Here is a 19881-nt window from a genome sequence, read left to right as displayed (position 1 = left end):
ACGGGACGGGACGGGACGGGACGGGACGGGACGGGACGGGACGGGACGGGACAGGCTGGGGCGCCGCGGGGCCCGGGTGGGTGAGATGGTCGCGGTGGACTTTACCTTTTTGCCTTCCCCCGCCGCCGTTCTCCTTTCTCTTCCCTTTTTCCTTCTTCCACTTTTACCTTTCCCTTCCTTTTCCCTTTTTCTCTCTCAGTTTCCTTTGCTCTTTCTTTTCCTTTCCCCCTCTCGTTTTCCCATTTCCTCCTGCTGGTTTTTTTTCCTTTTCTTTTCCTTTTCTTTCTTTTTTCCTCTCATTTCCCCGTTTTTCCTTTCTCCTCCCCATTCATACCAGTGACTGGGGCCATGGTAGTGGCCTGTGCACAGGGAACTGAGCTGGAGATTAGCTTTGTCCCTTGTGAGCAGATGCCTCTCAGAGCCACTCATTTAAAAGTGCCATAATTGGTATATTCCCACCTCGTTCCCTGCCAGGGCACCTCTGGCTGTTCCGGGATGCAGGGACCAACGATGGGCTGCTTGTCAACCAGCAGGAGCTGTTCGTGGCAGCCCCCAATGTGACCAAAGCTGACATCACACTGCCAGGTAAGGGACAGGACTGCATGTGCCCTAGGGAATTCTGAACTTGGTCTCTTCAGACCTGTTACAATTAGTGAGAAATCATATCCTCATGAAATTAAACCTGCTCAGACACTGGAAGAGGTGCCTCTTGGCAGGAACTACATCTGTCTGCTCTCTGGAGAGCCCAGCCTGTCGTGGGTCACTGCTGCGGGCTGTACCATGTGTTCACATGCTCAGAGCAGCATCATTGGCATTGGAGCAGCAGCCGAGAGCCCTCGTGACAAGGTTGTGTTGCGTTTGTGTTTAACTGCAGTGTTCACCCTGAAGGAGAGATGTCTGCAGGTTGTGCGCAGTCTGGTCAGCCCAATGGACTACAGGAAACTGGACATTGTTCAGTCGTTATATGACGAGCTGGAGGATCATCCTGATATTTGGAAGGATCTTCAACGGCTTTCTCTGGAGAGGAATGAAGCACTGAGGAACAAAATTCTGGAATAACACGATTACTCACTTCAGTACTTTCCTCAGTAGCAAACCCCTGAGTCTGAGCAGCGAGAGTCGCCAGGAAACACCAAGAACTGATGCCTCTGTTTAAAGCTTTGAAACATAAACTCAGTAACGTTGGTGATAGCAGGTCAAATCCCGAAGACTGAGCAGCACCTGGAGGCATGCCAGGTTCTGATGGTTCAGTTCATTTCTTCATTACATGTATTGCAAACTGTAGGGTAAGATCAGAGCAGCTATATGGAAAATATTCATACAAAGTAACTTTCATTGTATGAGAAAGTGAATTACACCAAGGATTAATTTAGCCCAGACTAAGGGTTGTAAGTGTCACCCATTTAGTTTGAGTAATTTGGTTTGATGGAATTTCCCTTTCATGTGTAGCCTCAATGTGCCTGTGGGTCACAGAGCATGGGGGGTTTGTACATGAGGGTTTCCAGCACCGCCTGAGGGTCTGACAAACATTACATTGGTGGAAAGACGAAGTGTAAATGCTTGGAGGTTATTCTGCCTCTTGCCTTTCCACGTACAAAGCCATGTCATACCCACTCTAGGTCTGACATGTTTTTATTCTCATCATACCTCGAATGCCTTATTTGCCTTTGTCATAGGATTGTTGTCTGGCTGATCTCAGCCACACAGACCAGATCCTAGTTCTATGACACCCTTGTTCCCCAAAGCTGCCTCCCCAGCAGCCTCTACAGGGTTCACAGGAGGTAGATGCTTTTAAGTTCTGTCTTTTCCCCTTGCAGTGCTATAGTCTGGGTTGTAGTAGGAGGCCTTTTCAGGGAGCCTGGGCCTCTTGAGCTGCCTGTGCCTTCTCAGGACCAGTGGGAGCTGTATTTGCTCACACAGCCAGTTCACAAACAGGGCCATGCTTAGCGGCAGGCTGCAGAAACAGAGATAACATTTCTTTGCCTGTATTCTGTTCCCCCGTGTCTTAGTGGAATGTGCTCTTCAGTGAATGCACACAGAGAGTTCAAAGCAGCATAGTTTAGTGTTACATGAATTGTCTGCCGAGCAAGATGTGGTGGAACTCAGGTTAGAAGCAGATTGGTAGGAGACTGATTACAGCAGGTTATTTCTGTGAATACGTTTCCTTCCAGCTGTACATTCTGAGAGCAGATGTGAAACGGAGAATCTCAATGTATTTTGTAAGTATGGAATGCCTCCCTATTTGTAAACTTGTTTTTCTTACATATTTGAAGAAACTGATCTTTGACATAAAAATGGAAATGTGTGCTAGCTTTCTGACTGTAATTCTGTCAGGTATATTCCCCAGTGTCTGTGTGTTTGTATCCCTGTGATACTCTGACAAGTGTTGTGGTTGATCAGTAAACAGACACTTTGGAGTGTACAGCCTGCCCAGCCAGTTGCTGCAGGGCTGTGTTGTGGCTCTCATGAACTATCAGCACAGCTTCAGGTGGTGTCTGGGCAGGAATGGGGCTACTGGCAAATTCTGCTCTTACCACCTCTCAGATCTCTGAGGGGAAAGTGAGCCCATGCAGGCCTTGGGAGCAGACATGGGTCAGTGCCCTAGGGAGCCTGAGGGTCAGAGGGTGCTTTCTCTGCTCTTAACCATACCTGGGAGGGGGTTCCCTCCTGATGTCTATGAGGCTGTGCACTGCAATAAGCATGGCAGCTCTGCCAGACCCTGGCAGAAAGCTGGCCTGCTTGGCTGCAGCTTTTCCTGTAACAGTTGGTATTAGGTGTCGGGTTTAACAGTCTCTACACGGCACACACGTTCTGGGTACTTCTTAGTTGGGTGGGGTCTGTGATTTCTTGTGTGTCTTATGAGAGTGTATTTTTCTGCTCTGGAGTGGTCCTTTGGATCAGAATAAAAGATTGGAGAAACTCCAGCTGGCTCTAACACATGAACATTGGGAAATGCAGTCTCCTACTAGTTACTCAGATGGGTTAGTGATGAGTGAAAGTCGTCATTTACTTGTGGCAGCTGTGTTAGCACGGTTTCAGTCGCTCCCAGCACGGCCTCTTTGGCCATCTCAGGAGCAGCAGTGACAGCAGGTCAGGGCCAGCCCGAGCGAGCACGGTGTGCTGGGAACCTGCTGCGCGGGAAGCGGCGGGGCACAACTGAACGGGAGAAATCCCAGAGAAATAAATGTTTCTGACGCCATGCAGTGTCCAAGGGCTCGAGGAGAGCACACAACAGTGGAGAGTCCTGCCCACGCCACGTTGAAAAGGAAAGGCCCAACAGCAGGAATATACAGGATTGTTTCAGTCTCTAATCAGTCGATTCCAGTTCCCCAGTAAGACCCTGCATTACTTGCAACATTCAGAGCAGAACTGAAGCCATACACACAGTTGGATGTGTTCTTTCCCCTTGCTTCCCCCGAGGCAAATAGCTAAAATGGTTTCACAAGTTTTTCCGGTACCCAAGGGGAAGAAGTATTTTCTTCCTACTTTTATGTAATTCTTTGCAACATAATTTCAGTCTAATCTTACATCCCTTTCAGAGATGTTCTAATCATCTTCCCATTAAACCATTTAGATGTGTGTCAGAGGGACAGTAAGCAGGGAAAAGGGAGGGGAAAACCCCACAAATGCAACTATTATTGTTGAACTTGTACTATGGATAGAACAGCTCATCCCAAGGCACTTTGAGTTGTCATATTTTAAATACACTTTGGATAGTTTTGTTTATTTTTTCCTGTCCTTTGATCTTATAGTTACAATAATACTGCATTTTTCAGCTTTTCCTTGTCACAGCGGAGCTAAGAAGTTCATTTGAGAGGTTCGTGATTTCTGAGGCCAGGAGTGCAGAAAACTGCAAAAGTTTGAAAGTTTGATACTGAAAACAAGAGTTAGCTGTACTGTAACATATATGCAGAGTACAAAGAAACAGTGACTTAAAAGCTGTCAAAACTTGTATCACTTCTTGCAATTCATACAAATTTAGACCTAGGGCTAAATATGAACAACAAGAGCAGAAGGACGGATGGTTACACTTAACGTATTGCTGGCAGTCTCTAGCAGCAGAAGTATGGCAGGAAGGCTCTCCTTTTTGCCAGAAGTATTTGTAGCATTTACACTGGCAAATTAATTAATCATACATTTTTATCAAAATCAGGTTAAATTAAAAAAAAAAAAAAAAACAGAAAAAATTGTTGACTTCAAGAACGCATTTTAAACCTAATCCTTGACAAGCAAGACCTGGCCCTCTGACCACTTCTGATGTTCTTTAGTTCCCACTCCCTGCATATCCTGCCGTACACCATATTGTATTGAGTGAGCTCCTGTGTGCTGCCGTGATGGCAAGCCCTGGCCGGAGGATCCCTGCGCGGCATCACCTGGCGGCATTTTCAGTGCCTTCTCTGGTGGTGCCCGTTCCTTCCTCAACCATTGTGAGATCTGTGTCTTGCTGCCCAGTGGTACGGCCCCAGCACGCTAGGGAGCGTGGCTGGTGGAGCTCTTGGGGGGGATCCATCTTTACATCCCCCTCTCTATTGTCACACGGGTGAAGGAACCACCAGAAGAGTGCCCGGGGGACGTGGCTCTGCCGGGCCCCGCTGCCGATCCGCACACATCCCGTTCGGTCCGTACCGCCGGCCCTGCCAGCTGTGCGCAACACCCGGGAAAACACCTCTCGCTTCCGGCACGTGAAACTCGTAATTTGGCAACCAGGCTGGAGTAATAACCAGTCATGGAAAGGAAAATCTGATTTGCATCTGGGGCCGGAGCCTGACGTCAGCCGGAGCAGGAAGCAGCGCTTCAGAGACTGCCGGGGATCGCTTGCAGCGTTGCGGGCTCTTTCCGCGGCAGCGAGCCTCCCCGGCCGGGCGGGACAGGCTGTGAGGGCAGCTCCTCAGAGAAGAGGAAGCTCTGGGAGAAAAGAGGAGAGGCCGGTGAGAGTCGCTGCCCGCGGCCGAGGTGCCTGGCCCGGGGAGCACCATGCGCAGCCGCTGCTGATGGCCGCGGTGGGGCCAGAGGGCTGTCCGGAGAGGGACCGCGGAGCGATGGCCCTGCAGCAGCCGCCCCTCGCCCTCAGAGGGGGCTCGGGCCCGCCGCTGTACATCCACAGTATGCCCGCCTGGGTGCTGGAGGACTTCTGCCAGAAGATGGATTGCTTGAGCGACTACGACTGGATGCGGTTCGGTGAGGGGGACATGGGGCAGGCAGGTGGGGTGGCGACGGGGCTGGCGCTCCCCGAGCCGGTGGCGGGCCCGTGGGGACGCAGGGACAGCAGCGCGTTTGGGACGTGCTGGAAGGGCGCAAGGTTCGGGCGAGCTTCGCGCTGTCCCCCACGCTTCCCAGCGCTCGGCAGAGCACATCCTGTAAGCAGGGAATTCCCGGGCACCGGTCTGGTTTTGTTTTTCAGACACAGGTGGAATGCCAGACTTCTGTGGTCCCTTGGCTCTTCCCGGGCAGCCAGGCTCCTTCCCCTCACTTCCCGCAATCCTTCGCACTTCCCTCTCCAGTCGCACTATCTCCTACTTCTGTCTCACTGCCTGTTTTCACAACTCAGATCTGCTCAGATGTTCTATTTTTTTCTTTCCTCCGTCTTTTCATGTATCTTCCCTCATACTTTCTGCCCCTGTTTTTCTCAGTCCTGGCTGAGTACAGTCAGTAAGTACAGAAAATGTAGTCCCTGAGTTGTTGTTTTGTTTTTTTTCTATATCCCAGTGCAAACAATTTTAACCTGAATCTTTTCTTAGTGCTTACCTTCCTTTATTTGACATGACTTCCCTAACTGTGTGCTGAATAACCTCTTACCCCAGTTAAACTTCCTGATGTAGGGTGGGATTCATCTCTGGAGGGGTTTCATCTCCACTACCTTCAGATGCATAAAACTGTATTTCTGACATCCTTCCAAAGCCAGCCATGGTGAGAACTCAGGAATCTTTGTCTTCACAGGAAGACCCCAGCCCCCAGCCTTTTTCCTTCAGGCACAGCCCCTCTGAGACTTCATCTCTAGGGCTGTGTCTAGGTGTGTGGGGTGGAGCTGGGGCAACATGAGGGGAGGTGGGTTTTGTGTGGGTAAGTGAGCTGGGAAGAATACAGCTGGGTGACCAGCATGGTCAGGAAATGGGACACATTGTGTAGGGTCAGCTTCGGCATAGGATCTAAAAATAGCTGCATTTCCCTGATAGCTTTATCGGAGCATTACTAACACCCAGGTGATTCAGTTATTGTTTGGCTCACCACAGCACAGGGATTCAGGAATGCAAGTGGGAGTGCAACCACTCCACTGCTGTCACCTGTTTAGGGAGAATCACCCCAGGAATTTCATCTAAACTTACTTTGGTACAAGGTATTAAGGAGAAAGATTACAGGGAAAATACGCCAAAAAGTGTAAGTGGGTCTTCTTTTCAAGTGTCTTTGATAAAACAAATTTTTTTCCAGGATAGTTGAAGGAAGAAAAGGGGTATCTTACTTTAGGAACAGAATTTTCTTCATGTCCGCATAGGTAATTTATGGTGATCTTTCCTTTTAAAGATATGCAAAAGCAAACTGTGTCTCACACCTTAGCCTGCCCTGCTTGCCCTTGCCAGTTTTTTCTAATTTTTAAACAGAAATATCTGTTCTCTCCCACCAGCCTCCTATGTGATCACTGATCAAACAGAGCTACGGAAAATCAAATGCATGGAGAAGACAGGGATCAGCATCACGAGGGAGCTCATGTGGTGGTGGGGAGTGAGGCTGGCGACAGTGCAGCAGCTCCTGGACCTGCTGCAAGGGCTGCAGCTTTACCGAGCGGCTCAGGTCATCCTGGACTGTGAGTAGTTCCCCTTCCTCCCACGGGTCTGTGTTGCTCCTCACAGCACCCAGGCCCCTCCTAGGACATCTCCCTTGCTAGCTGAAGAAGATTTTTTTAGGACTCACATCCTGTGTCAAATTCTAAAATGTCTCCATTGATTGTGATTTTCTGCTCGCTCAAGTGAAACTGGTGGTGAGAGGGAAGAGGTGACACAGGTGGACTCACCGGTCCCCACAGCTCATCACCCCACCTTTGTAGTGCCCATCTTGGACCCTTCAAGAAGTGCCAGGAAGACAGGCTGTGGCCAAACCAGGACTGGTGCTTTTATACATCAGACAGGGTTTCAGAACACAGAGGCTGCACGAAAGGTCCCTGCCCTTCAGGCCTGGTCCTGTGGCACTAGATCACATCCTGAGAGTAAATTTTGAGAGATCATGGCAAGAAATGGGCATCCTCTCTCCAGCTCACCGAGCCACTCAACTGCTGTGATAATAGACCTGTGAGATAATAGACCTGTGGGCAAGCTGCAGTATTAGGCTAGATTGTGTAAAGCAATGCAAAGGCTTCATAAAGGGGGTTTCAAAGAGGCTGGAAGTGACAAATCCTGTGGAGTGAACACATTTTAGTTATTCTTCTGGATGATCAATATTAATTTTGTCCCAGATCAATTCAAATGCAACAAATTGCAAAATCACAATGAAATTATATTTGAAAAAATCTTATCATTGAATTTTACATAGCAAAACTTAATGTAAACAGCAGAAAGTCTGGATTATTTGGTACTTCTGCTATGTGGAAGTAGCTAATTTTTTTTCTGGAACTAACCCAATACAGGCATTCCACCGTGTGCTCACTCATAAGCAGAAGTGATTTCTACAGGTTTAGACAAATCTTTGAAGTCTTTACCTTCTACTTCTCCATTTTTCTTTGTATCTGAATATGCTTACTCAGGTGTTCCCTCTTGGGCAGATACAGAGGATATGTTGCTTGTTCAGTTGGGCACTTCAGAAAACTAAGCAGTCCTTACATCACCATGATTCAATTCGTTCCTACTTAAAGGAATCAGACACAGCACAAAGGGAGATCTTTTGCTGGCACATTACTTCCCAAAGAGTTCTACCTCCCTTCAACAATTTCTTCCACTCTCCAGTCCTACTTCTGAATGTCCATAATAATGTTTTCTATGTAAGTTCTTTAGCTGCTGTGCTGCCCTGTTTGCCTGACATGCAGGAAGTTGCAAAACTCATGAAAAACCCTGAAAAGTAGGTTGAATAAGGGAAGTGATTCTAAGTTCTGAAACTTCTAGGTTAAACTACGTGAGGAAAAACCAGAATACAGGGACTTGCCTGCATAATGCTGGCACTGTCAGTTTTGACTAAAAGCCTGCAGACTGTTGGATAGCTAGTTTTAAAACCCTGTAAAATTTGGGATTTCTTAGCATTCTGACACAGTCACAAAAATACCTGAGTGTTCAGAGTTTTAGTTTTCAGACCTGGTTTCATTCAGACCTGAATTCACGGGTGGCATTGAAGAAAGTGGATAGAAACCTTAAACAGAGCATGCCCATTTCTGCCATTATTGCTCTCCATGTACTGCTGCTCTTCAGCCTCACTGCCTGAACGTGCCATGGCTTGGCTTCTCTCCCACAGTTCGCTAACTCATGGTCCATACAAGAAGCCCAGATTACATGGGAAACACTGGGCTTCCCGCTTGTTCCAGGCACTTCCCTGGGCTTTCTTTGTACAAGTAAAACAACACAAAGCTGCTGTCTGATTTCAGAAGCAAACAGAGGCCTGGCATGTTTGATTCTGAGATCACCTGGTAAGATGCAAAGCTGGTAGAACAGCGGGACAAGAACCACCATGTAATAATATTTGGGCTTATGTATTTTCTGTGTAAAATAAAACATTAATTTGGATTTTTAAGAAAATGTTAAATGTATTGCTGATAAAAGGTGCCAGATAGAAAAACAGAAGTTTAGAACTACAACAGGAAAATGTTATCAGGGAGTAGAAAGCCCTTATATCACCCCACACTGGGCATTTCCAGGCTCCTTTTCATCCTCAGTTTTAAATGCATTTACAGATAAGAATTCATCTGCTTCGGAGATTTTAACAATCTCATATATAATAGTATCTAGAACTTTTGTACTTTATTTCTTCGCATCCTAACTGTAGCCTAGTCTCGTCTGAATAACTCCCCCTCAGCTGTACATAGTTTTAAGTTCTTGTACACTGTAAGCATCTTTGTACTTCTTTTAATCAGACTTCAAGTTGCTTTTTCAGGCCTGACTCCGAGGTTTTGCCAAGCTGTGTACAGCACAGGATCTGTTAGAGCTGTAGTGAGTCAATAATTTAGTCTTTAAGCTTTTTATCAATAAGTTTTGAGCTTTGACCGTTTTTTTGTTTTCCCTAGATTGTCTCTGGTTTGTTTCTTTCTGTTGCTAAGTAAAATATGAGTCTTTCTTACGAACAGTCCTGTATATGAAAGTGTTTCCTGGGAATAAACCTAGTCATGCTGCTAAAATCACACAACTGAAAATAGTCCTAAAATGTTTAACTGACTAAACCAAGCACAATTCTGTCCATCTTCCCCTCAGACCCACGACAACTGAGAGAGAACTCAATGCCTTCCTTAGGCTGGGAGGTGTTTGTGGTTTGAGATTGTTACCTGAAGGATGCTATATAGAAAACGATAAATATCTATTATTGCTGATTTCTTCTTTTAAGAGACTCTGCATCTCTTGAATAATCATTGCTGGTATTTGTTTGAAGCTATCAGTTCCTGTTAATTTTCAGTAGAAGTTAATGTCATGGGTATGGTCTAAATTTAAATACCATGTAAATTGCTTGAATGTTCATTTTAATGTTGAGGTTGATTTGAAGCTTTATGTCCTGATTAGGATTATTTTCTGGTCACTGATTAGAGTCAGACTCTTATTTTCCCTGGTTATCCTCACATTCCCTTTGCTCTATTTTGAAGGGACATCGACCTCTGATGTCACCAGCCCTAAGAAAGAAGAGCTGGAGCCGCCCAAACAGATCATATCTGTACCTCCCACAGAAGGCAAAAGGAGAGAGAAAGAAAATGAGATAAGTTCGTTGCCATGCCCAGACTCCTCACACCTGGGAGCAGTCCCAGCAGGCCGTAAGTACAGTACTGAACTCCAGATTTGCTCTGACATGAAATGACTGCATAGCCAAGGCTGCTGTATTTGTGCTCAGGATATTACAATGAAGACACTGATCTCCCAGATGGGCACAGCTGAGTGTTTGCCTTTTTCCTAGCACTGCTGTCTCCTGCTTATTCCTGACATTAGCACACAACCTCCTGGTCGTCCTTCCTTTAGCCCCCTTGGCCTTGAGACATGCTGGCTGTAGCTATCCTCTGGGATCTCAGGATGATTCCCAGGTGTCTGAATGCCTTGGTCTCATCCTGGCTCCATACCAAGACTACACCAGTGCATGCATTTCCTGCCCCATGTCCCTCTCTTCATGCACAATAAATCTAGGCCAGCAGAGAACCGGGTAGGGGTCAGCAGCCCCTGTGCTGGGAGAGGGAGGGAGAGAATCCCAGCACATACTGGGGAGAGCATCTGCAACAGCACAGACACAGGGAGCTCCATGTCCCCAGCCAGGGCTGGAGAGGGCTATGCAGTCATCGTGCAAACAGGAACCAGGAAGAGAGCTACCTGTCTTCACACAGAATTTCAGTTTTACAGCTTGTCACAGATTATCTCTGGTCAGAAAATTCAAAAAAATGCCCCAAATCTTCATAATTCCTAGACCTTTGTAGTTAGTCACAGGTGGTGGTATTACAATAATAAAGTGTGTCTTCAATGCTGTTATTTCAGCTTCAGGTGCTGTTTCTGAAGGAGCCTTCTATTCCCTCCCTGCTCCACCACCTCCCCCAAGAGACCTTTTGAGTTCCCTACAGTCCATTCCTCCTGTTTTATCAAGTGTGAAGGTAAATCCCCTTAGTATTCACTGACTATAACAAGGAAAGTTGCCTTTATCATGTTCTGTCTTTTTTCAGTTAAAGTTTATCCCTCTACTTGTACAAAAATCAGTGATGTAGAGAAAACATTGGGCTCGGTTACAAAGGGTTTGTACTGAATACAGTAGTAATGCTTCAGTTAGATTGCTTATGGTTTACATCACTTTTTTTGCCAGTGAAGGACCAGCGAGGGAAAAATTTACAGTGTTACATCCTGCATAGCTCAAAAGGGATAACATACCCACAAATAGAAATTGAGTTCGAAGGACTCTCACGTGTAGATTTTACAGTGGACTTACATTTCTGGTGTGATTGCAGGACAGGACAGTATATACCACTGATCAGTCAGAATCACATATCTCTTTTATTTTCATTTTATACTTAAAATGTAGTTTCTGCTCAAAACTGAGCTAGTATTGAATGTAAGTCATGTTGTCCAAAGCCTTGTGTAGCTGACAACTGAAAATCTCCCAGGATAAAGGTTTCATCACCTCTCTGAGCCCCTGTTCCAGTGCTTAACCATGACACTGGGAAAATTTCTCCTCATGTTCCTAATGATTTCAGCATGAAGTCTCCTGTTCCTTCCTCCCCACAGTTCTCTCATCTTTCATACAGTCTAGCTAGATCTGTCCTGTCCTCAGAGTGTTTCCCAGATCTGTGGGCATACCTTAGTCCCATCATGGTTGTTCTTGGCCTGTTTTCTTTGGTTTATTTTGTCTGAGGCTTTAAGCTCTTCCACAATAACATGGTCCGGGAGTACCAGCCAGGAGAGAAGATTGACTCAGAGAGCAGTAGTTTCAGAGTTTCTTGAGAATAAGTTAGTGCTTTGTTTCCTCAAGCTGGGTGCACATTAAGGTTGTGAAAGCTGCATGATTAGGCTACAGTGGGACTGCAATTATAGTTGGTATTAGGACTTACCGCACTGGAAGCAACAAATTATTGTGCAACTGACACCAGATGCTTCAAAAGTAGATATGAAGTTTCTACCAGGGCATAATTACATTGTGAGGGACCCCACTTTCTCATCCAACTATTTCTTAACATAAAACCCAACCATAAAGATTAATATATCTTTTGTAACTCAGACTAACATCAGTTCACATAAATATATGGACTTTTAAACAAAACTAAGTCAGTTTCCTGGGAAAGGTGGAAATGCAAATTGGTAACTGATTTCAAGTTGCTTCTGCTATGCAAAAGTTTTACATCATCCCAACACATCAATACAGGAATTACCTACATCCTAAGGAGTGATTGCATAGTACCTTTCACAGTTTCATTCAGCAATCACAGTGATTGCTTAAAACATGGAAAGGAAAATATGACACTGAAAGAAGGAAAAAGCATATGGATTATCACGAGATAAACTTGTTTCTTCTACAAATGTGTAGCCTTGCAGCTCTTCTACTCCTCAGCAGGAGACGATGGCTGATCTCCCTAGTGGGAGTCTCCTGTGGACCCAGAGGGAAATTGCTGATACCACAAACAGTTTCAGTGACAAGAACAGAATCTGTGAAGGTACTTTTGCAGACATCTACAAAGGCCAGAGGAACAACATGGTGTATGTCATCAAAAGACTCAAAGAGGCAAGTACTGCACCTTTTTCTAGAAGAGGGTGTGTTATTAGCATCTCTTGCCCATTAGCAGTTGTTGTTTAATATTGTGTGGGCACGGAATGAGAATAGCTGCACAAGAGGAGAGGTAAAAATGAAATGACATAAATAAGTAAGCCTAGATTCAGAAAACACGTGATGGATACTTTACTTGTGTGAGTAGTTCCATTAACTCTGTACATAGGAGTAGCCTGCAGTATAGCTGCCTGCATTGATGATCAGATCAGGGGTGTCTTTACACTAGTTTTTGTTCTAATTCTCAATTAATTGTTTTCTTTGACTTAACGTTGCCATCAGTGGTACTCGCCTGTTTCCTACACTAGCTTGTCATCTAGACGCTACCAGATCTTTATAAATGCAAAGTCCTAGTAATTACTAATGACATTCTCTTGCACGTTTTCATTTTGCAGCTGGAATGCACAAGCCCAAATTCCACCCAGAGGTTCTTTCATACAGAAGTGCAGATTTGCTTTCGGTGAGTGGTTGGCTTTCAGAGGCAGTGATGCATGTCCTGCTCGTGGCCTGCTGCTGGGTGTTCCATCAACACTGGGGTGTCTGCTCCAGGCACTGTTCTGGGTGGGAGCCCTGGGCAAGCAACATGGCACCCGGGGCTACTGCTGGTCCTGGCTGAGCTGGCACAGCCACTCTGCAGCCTTGGGACGGGGAGGACACAGTGCCCACCTTGTACCCCTGCTGCAATGTGATGGGCTCTTGCTCAGTCAGCCTTCTGCCATCTCCTGCCTGGGACCATTTTGTGCCTCCAGCTGTGCTTCCAGCTGCAGCACACCATTCCAGTTGCCTTGAATTTAGGAACTTATTCCAGCTCAGGAATGTATTTTTCTGTGTTGCTCTTACATCATTTGCAAATCACTGCTGATTTGTGCCTGCAGGTGTTGTCACATAAACATTCTGCAGCTGCTGGGGTTCTCGGTGGAAACTGGATTGCACTGTCTGATGTATCCGTACCTGCCCAATGGCTCCCTGCAAAACAAGCTTCAGTGCCACGTAAGCAATAATCTGGGTCTGCCATCTACTTGTGATTGCAAGTCCTCTCCTGGAACTGCAGGAAAAACAATTGCATGTCTTTGATTTCTGAGAAACAGCCAGGAAAAAAAGGTGCCCACGTGCCTTGGCTGCAAGCACCAGAAAGGCAGCAGCTCTTCTGCTGGAGTTTGATTAGGACTCAGGCTAAGCCTTTGGTTTTCTGAACTACCAATCTCTTACAGTGTTTTATTCTATTCATTACCAATTTTTTCCTCCTTTCCTTGCAGGATGATTCTGCTCCACTGACCTGGGAGACGCGAATTAGCATTTCTATAGGAGTAGTCAGAGCAGTGGAGTATTTGCATAATTTTGGAATTCTTCATGGGAATATCAAGAGGTGAGGACTTTGGCATATCAGCACTTCTTTGGTCACCTGGTAATTCAAGGATTTCTTTAACAATCATGGCTGAAGTTTATGCAATTTGGAAATCCATTTGCAGTATTTTCTGCTGTTCCTTGTTTTGTAGGGCCTTTACCCTTTTTTGTTTAACCTGTCTCTCTTTCCTAAATGATGGAAGCATATTCTTTCGAAGTAATTTTTGAGCACTTGTTTTTCCCCTTCTTGCTTTCTAACATTCTTAATCCTTTCAGTCCTATGCAGCAGGCTAAATGCTGGACGCTTTCAGTGGTTAATTTTAAAGTACAAAACTAATTATTTGCCTCAAGATAAAGTAATGATTTGACCAATATTGTTATTTGTCTGTCATTATCACAGCTCAAATGTCTTGTTGGACGAAAACTTTACACCAAAGCTTGGGCATTCTGGCCTGCGATTGCATTCTTCTGATAAAAAATCGGAATATGCCATGATGAAAACCAAAGTCCTACAAGCGTCTCTTACTTACCTGCCAGAAGATTTTGTCAGACATGGGCAGTTAACAGAAAAAGTGGATATATTCAGCTGTGGTGTGGTACGTTGCCTTTTTTCCATGCTTTGTTGCACTTTTTAGTGCTTCTAGACAAGAAATTGAATGTAAGAGCCAGTACCTCATGCTGGCAATTTCATATTATAGTTGCTGGCTCTATAATGTGTTGAAATCCTGGTTTTAATTACATTCACACTCCAAATATATCTCAGTTTGTGGCAAAATTAGGTGAATCTTTCAAACAAGGGAAACAAAAGTGTTTCTTATTGTAAATAAAATATTACTGCTGATGGCTTAAAACAAATTAGATGCTCAAAATTCTTGCAGACTCACCACAAGAACTGCTACAAACTTGGCTTGTTCATTTGTAATTTCAGCTAAAATAATTGATAGTCTATGATGTCACCCATCTCCAGGTGTTTCCATTTAAGTAGGAAGTTACTCTGTTTAGTGTGATTTCTTATCTACATTTGGTTTTGCTTTCTTCTTATTCTTTGTTTCAGCAATATCTATTGTACTATAAAATCTGGAATTGGCTCTGGAGGTAGATCTAAAGCCTCATAAATGCCCCGAGATGGCATTGTTGAGCCATCTGAAGCAAAAATATCAAAATGCATTGAAAGTTCAATATTTCTTTAGTTAAAAACTTATTTTTTAAAATTATAGTTCATTCTGAACAAATCATTTTATCTTTCAAATACACTTTCTAGGTCTTAGCAGAGATACTGACAGGGATTAAGGCACTGGATGAAGACAGGCACCCGATTTACCTGGTAAGAAAAAGCAGCAATAATGAACACCAATATGAATGAATGGGGTTGCCATCATAAAAAATGATTTTAATTTTATTTAAATACAGTTTGATATTTGCTGTCTGCTGTACATGTCCTGCAGAAGGGATGTTTAGGAGCCATATCCTGGTTCCCTTAATGTCAGTAGTCTGCCTGCCATTGGAACAGAAGCACAGTAGATATTCCCATTTCACATACCACACTCATGAGTGCTGGCCTGAATTGTATTAGGAGAGATTCCAAAATAAATAAATATTTCAGAGACAAAGTCTTGTGCTGAAATGCTGCCACACATTTTCTCTGTGCCAGGAAGAGGTGGTATGAGCCACAGTGAGTGGGGAAACCTGGGTAGGAGGGAACTGTAGATGCTCATCATGATGTTTATCAGGTGTTTGTCTTGTGCTCATGCCTGGAACTGATATCCCTGCCAGTTTCCCAAGCTGAGGTTAGAGCTACACAAACCACTTCCACAAGCAATCAGAACAGTCAAACTCACAGAATGCATTAAAACCATCTGTAGAAAGCAGCCTCCACCTGCATTTCTTCTGTGGGATGTGCTCCTGATTTCTCGTCTGGCTGAAGCCTTGTGGTGGAGAACAACAGTCTTCTCACTATTTGCAAGCAATTCAGAAGTGTTTAGAGGGGTTCAGAAAATCAAAGATCCTGTGTTCCTGATTTCTTTAACACATGTTACAAAGGCCTGTGTAAGAATGCTGCTCTACACAGTGTTGGCACTTTTTCATTCCCATATAAATGAGCGCAAGCCAAGAAGAGCTGGCTCTGCTTTAGGGAATTTGACATTGCACACATGCAGGGAAAGCCACTGGCCTTTTTCTCTCCTGTGAAAACAAACATTTCAGTCAGTTCCATGAACTTTATTAAAGCATTTCAGTCTGTGAAGCAGACATTGAGAAGCACTAATGACGAATACACAGCAATACTGATTCTCAGAGATTCAGACAAAAATAAATGCTTGTGTTCATTTTGCCTTCACTAACGCATCTCCTTCCTTTGAACAGAAAGATATGATTGCCGATGAAATTCAAACAGCAAAAGAAAGCTCACACTCCAAAGTAAAAAATTTGGAAAAAGTGGCTGCCAAGGAAATCTGCTGCAAATACCTAGACAGAAAAGCAGGGCACTTGCTGGAAGAGGTGGCTGTTGATTTTGCATCAGCCATCTGCCTTTGCCTGAGAAAGAAAAATTCGAACATAGCAGAGGTAATATTTTAAATACGTGGCCAAGTCTCCTTGTCATCAAGGTGCAAAGCTAGAATGTTCATGTCTTGCTTATTTTTGCGAGTGTTGACATAAGAGAATATGTGTAAGCAGGGGTACAGGAATTATTATGCGTTCACAGATTTGGTTGTTAAAAACAGGTACTTGAAATTATGGAAATGGCTGAAAACAAATTAAAAGAACATTACATCTGTGGAAGCAGCACTTCCGGATTCTCCATGAACACTCCGGAAGAAACTGATGATGAGACAGCCAGTCTGAGCATGGATGTGCCTTCTGCAGTGGGGAATAAAGAGGAGAGCACCCAGGCAGCAATCCTGACCAGTGGCAGCCCCTGCGTGCCTTTCATGGGAGCTGTGGCACCCGACACGTACAGCAACTACATGTCACGGGTCCCTTGTGAATCAGATGAGTCCAGTAGTTTCATATGGAATCCTCCAGAAAAATCCACAGAGGAGTTACCTAGCCACAACTGTTCCAATTCAGAAAAAGTGGCAGCCTGTGATTACAGGATCAAGCAGGAAAAGCCTGCCCAGGGACTGCAGGAGAGAAACATGGCGTGGGCCAGAGGTGATGGCATCCTGGAGACAGCAGCTGCTGCACAGGGCGCCTGTCCACAGGGAAACACAGACCTGGACTCCTCGTGTGCTTCACAAGGTAAAAGTGCCCTGGTTTTACAATACTAGGGACAAATTACTCTCCAGAACTGCTTAGCTTCCTCTTCCTACTTTTAAACACGTATCAGTAAATCTTTGCTCCTTGGTTATGAATTTACTAATAAATCTACAAAACATTTAGCAGTTTTCTAACAGCTTTTTTTCCTAAGCCAGTTTTGTTGGTTGCTTGCTTGCTTGCTTTCATTTTTTTAAATTTAAAATTATCATCTATTCCTTAGACAATAGATGGATTTTTTCCTCAGTATTTGGGCTTTTTTTTGTTTTTCAGCCTTAGCCAGAGAGACATCTTGGAAAATACAGATAAATGATCAAAAAAAGAAGCTAATGGAAAATATTTTGCTGTATGAAGAAGACAAGTTAAACAGTTCTGAACTTTTTGAATCATAAATTGGATGGACTTACAGCAGTGGCCAGCCCAGAAGAAATAAGGACTGTCTCCTCATTAGAAAGATGGTAAAAGTGTACCTTTCATGTAAGATTAGGTAGCATATTTGGAACATTAGCCCTGACTAAAGGAAACAAAAGTACCACACGGAGAAGCAGCAGAAAATCCCTGTTCTGTAGCAGATTAAAGCACAGTCCCACTCTGTACACAGAAATGCCTTTTGCCTTTTCATCTGCAATGTGAAAAGGAATGGCAAACACAAGTGCCAAAATAATTTATGATTCATTTGCAGTGCAGTGTGTTTCAGGAGGCATCTGTTCATCTCATTAAACCGCAGTCCGGGGAGTTACAGAGCAAGCACTGACCAGTGGCCAGGCAGCAATACCCTGTGTTGTTATCCCCACTGCGTACAGCAGACAGGAATCCGCAGAGTCATTGGGGAGGCTTTCCAATGACTCTCTCCTATTCCATATAATCTTAGTCCACATACTCAAAACCACTGCATTACCAGAGAGGGGGATTTTTATGCAAGTTCTCAGAATGTTGTACGTGGCTTCATCTCGGTTTCAATTGCACTGACCACAGGTGTAAGTAAATAACTTCAGCCACTTTCCTCTACTCTCAGAGCTTCTCTCCCACATACACATGTGACACCATTTAAGTCCAACCTTTCAGTTCACTGTTGGGAGCTCTAAGACCATGTTTAATACTTAATAGGACTACTTTTGGGAATGGTTTTTTTTCTAAGTGTCCTTTACATGTTAATGTTTCTCACTGTGTTTCACACGGCAACTGTTGTATATTTCGGATTACGGAAAATATTTTAATTTAAAATAGCTTTGTTTCTTTTACAGGACACTTGAAATTTAATTTATTTTGGCAATGGGTCAAATATAAGCTAGTAAGGGGACTTGTTGATGGTCCCACGCTCACCAGGTGTTCTCAGAGGAATCCTTGTGGGTGTCCCTTGGTTCACCCAGCAGTAGGAGCCTCGGTCTCAGCCCCAGGGATCACATGCAAAAGAAAAAATAGAAACTTGTATGCTGGTGTATTTATGATCAAGTGAAACCCGCTTAAGAAAGTATCACTTTTATTTTTATGATATTCATTATTCATTATATTGCTAGCATATTCCACTCGTGTGCAGTCTAGGGAAATACAGGTTTATTATAAACCAAAAGAACTGTCAGAGTATGTAGCTCAGCTTACAGACAGGTAAGCTGTCTCCTGAGCACAGGGAACAGGGCCTGATGTGCAGAAATGGCTGGAATTCACTGTGCAGTTCAGGAAACAAACAAAAAAATTAATTATATGTAATTATTTTAATTGGAATTGTGTAACAGTATACATTCCTAGCTTTACACAAAGGCCTCACACCTCTTTTTGTACAGTACCTAGTTCATTGTATGTATTACTATGAGCAAGTAAAAGTATTTTAACAAAAGACTGGAATTATCTACACATTTCTCAAATTATTCTCTACACTAAAAACTGGTAAAATTCTGTAATTATAAGTGCCTTGGATACTGTCTATATATTTACCAGTGTCATTTTTTTTATTTTACCAGAATCAAACCAAGATAAGATTAGTACTGACATAAGAAACATTGTATATTCAGATTGGTCAATAACCGCTTAGTTCTACAGGAGATTTAATTGAGATACTTTATGGCACTGAAAATGTAATATTCATTGTTTTTCATGGGTATATTCTGGGAGACCCATTGCAACAACCTCAATGAGTCTTCTCCAGAAAGGAATGCACATGGATACACTGCAGAGCTGAATGGGAAACCCGAGAGTTTTAAACTGAGAAATGTAATTTGTACACAGTTCTGTTTCAAAAAAGTGCTTTAGAGGTTTTGTTCTCCTGTAGTCACCAAATGGAATTGTTATTCTTTGCCTTGTACCCTGATAGTTTTAAAATATGCTGAGGTGATATAGGCGGCCTTATAGTTACCTGAATATTTAACGTAACATACATAAGACACTGTGTGGTCTTATATTATCACTGTTACGTAACTTGGCAATTCAGAAGCCAGTTTATGCATTACCATTTACTAATAGCTTTGTGAATAAAAAACCTGAAAAGTTCCTTTCTTTCTTTTTGCTTTTTCATGATTTATGGCACAGAAAATGTGTCTCATTCCACCCTATTTGGGGAAATCTGCATTTGCAAGGAAGCAGATCAAGGTCTCCTTGCTCTAGTAGTAATTATTAGAACAAACATGTTTATTCAGTCTTCATTCACTGTTAAATAGCTGATTTTTTTCCTTTCTGATGTCTCTAGAGAAAAACGTCACCGTAAAATGAATTACAAAGAGGACTGAGGTAGAGGCGGGCCGGGGCTGAGGGGAGCGGGCGCAGCGCCCTTCGCGCCCTTCCCGCCACACCCAATGAGCGCCAAGGCCCGGCCCGGGGCGGGGCCGTGTCCTGAGGGGCTGCGCACGGGCGGGGCGGTAAATAAATGTGCGGCTGTCGCTTTTCCTG

General features: G+C 44.1%; 1 protein-coding gene across 3 annotated transcripts; it reads left to right on the top strand.

The window, feature by feature from the left end:
* Window positions 1–4623: 4623 nt before the first annotated feature.
* Window positions 4624–19485, top strand: LOC121657379 (interleukin-1 receptor-associated kinase-like 2). Of its 3 annotated transcripts, none has more exons than XM_042013052.1 (13): window positions 4624–5178; window positions 6620–6799; window positions 9764–9928; window positions 10635–10747; window positions 12196–12363; window positions 12801–12865; window positions 13281–13395; window positions 13662–13771; window positions 14150–14345; window positions 15011–15073; window positions 16111–16311; window positions 16470–16986; window positions 17275–19485. In XM_042013052.1, the coding sequence occupies exons 1-13, from the start codon at window positions 4992–4994 to the stop codon at window positions 17391–17393; spliced, it is 2199 nt and encodes a 732-aa protein (XP_041868986.1). In that variant the 5' UTR covers window positions 4624–4991; the 3' UTR covers window positions 17394–19485. The 3 variants fall into 3 exon arrangements, with proteins under 3 accessions (XP_041868986.1, XP_041868979.1, XP_041868993.1); XM_042013045.1 differs by having other exon boundaries at window positions 4627–5178; window positions 12169–12363; XM_042013059.1 differs by lacking the exon at window positions 4624–5178 and adding an exon at window positions 5308–6490 and having other exon boundaries at window positions 12169–12363.
* The last annotated feature ends 396 nt before the right edge of the window (window positions 19486–19881 follow it).

This window comes from Corvus kubaryi, unplaced genomic scaffold, assembly GCF_017639235.1.
Source record: "Corvus kubaryi isolate FWS band 111438036 unplaced genomic scaffold, C.kubaryi_AGA036_p1.0 136, whole genome shotgun sequence".
NCBI classification, from domain to species: Eukaryota; Metazoa; Chordata; class Aves; order Passeriformes; family Corvidae; genus Corvus; species Corvus kubaryi.
Note: the sequence above shows the minus strand (reverse complement) of the source record. Positions and strands in the feature narration are given on the sequence as shown.

What these genes read in the sequence shown, in the direction of transcription:
- LOC121657379 (XM_042013045.1), top strand. Translation starts at nt 4,992, where the DNA reads ATGGCCGCGGTGGGGCCAGAGGGCTGTCCGGAGAGGGACCGCGGAGCG. An exon ending in GAAGTGCAGATTTGCTTTCG is followed by an intron (nt 12,866 to 13,280) that starts GTGAGTGGTTGG and finishes TTGTGCCTGCAG; the next exon opens with GTGTTGTCACATAAACATTC. An exon ending in AAAACAAGCTTCAGTGCCAC is followed by an intron (nt 13,396 to 13,661) that starts GTAAGCAATAAT and finishes CTTTCCTTGCAG; the next exon opens with GATGATTCTGCTCCACTGAC.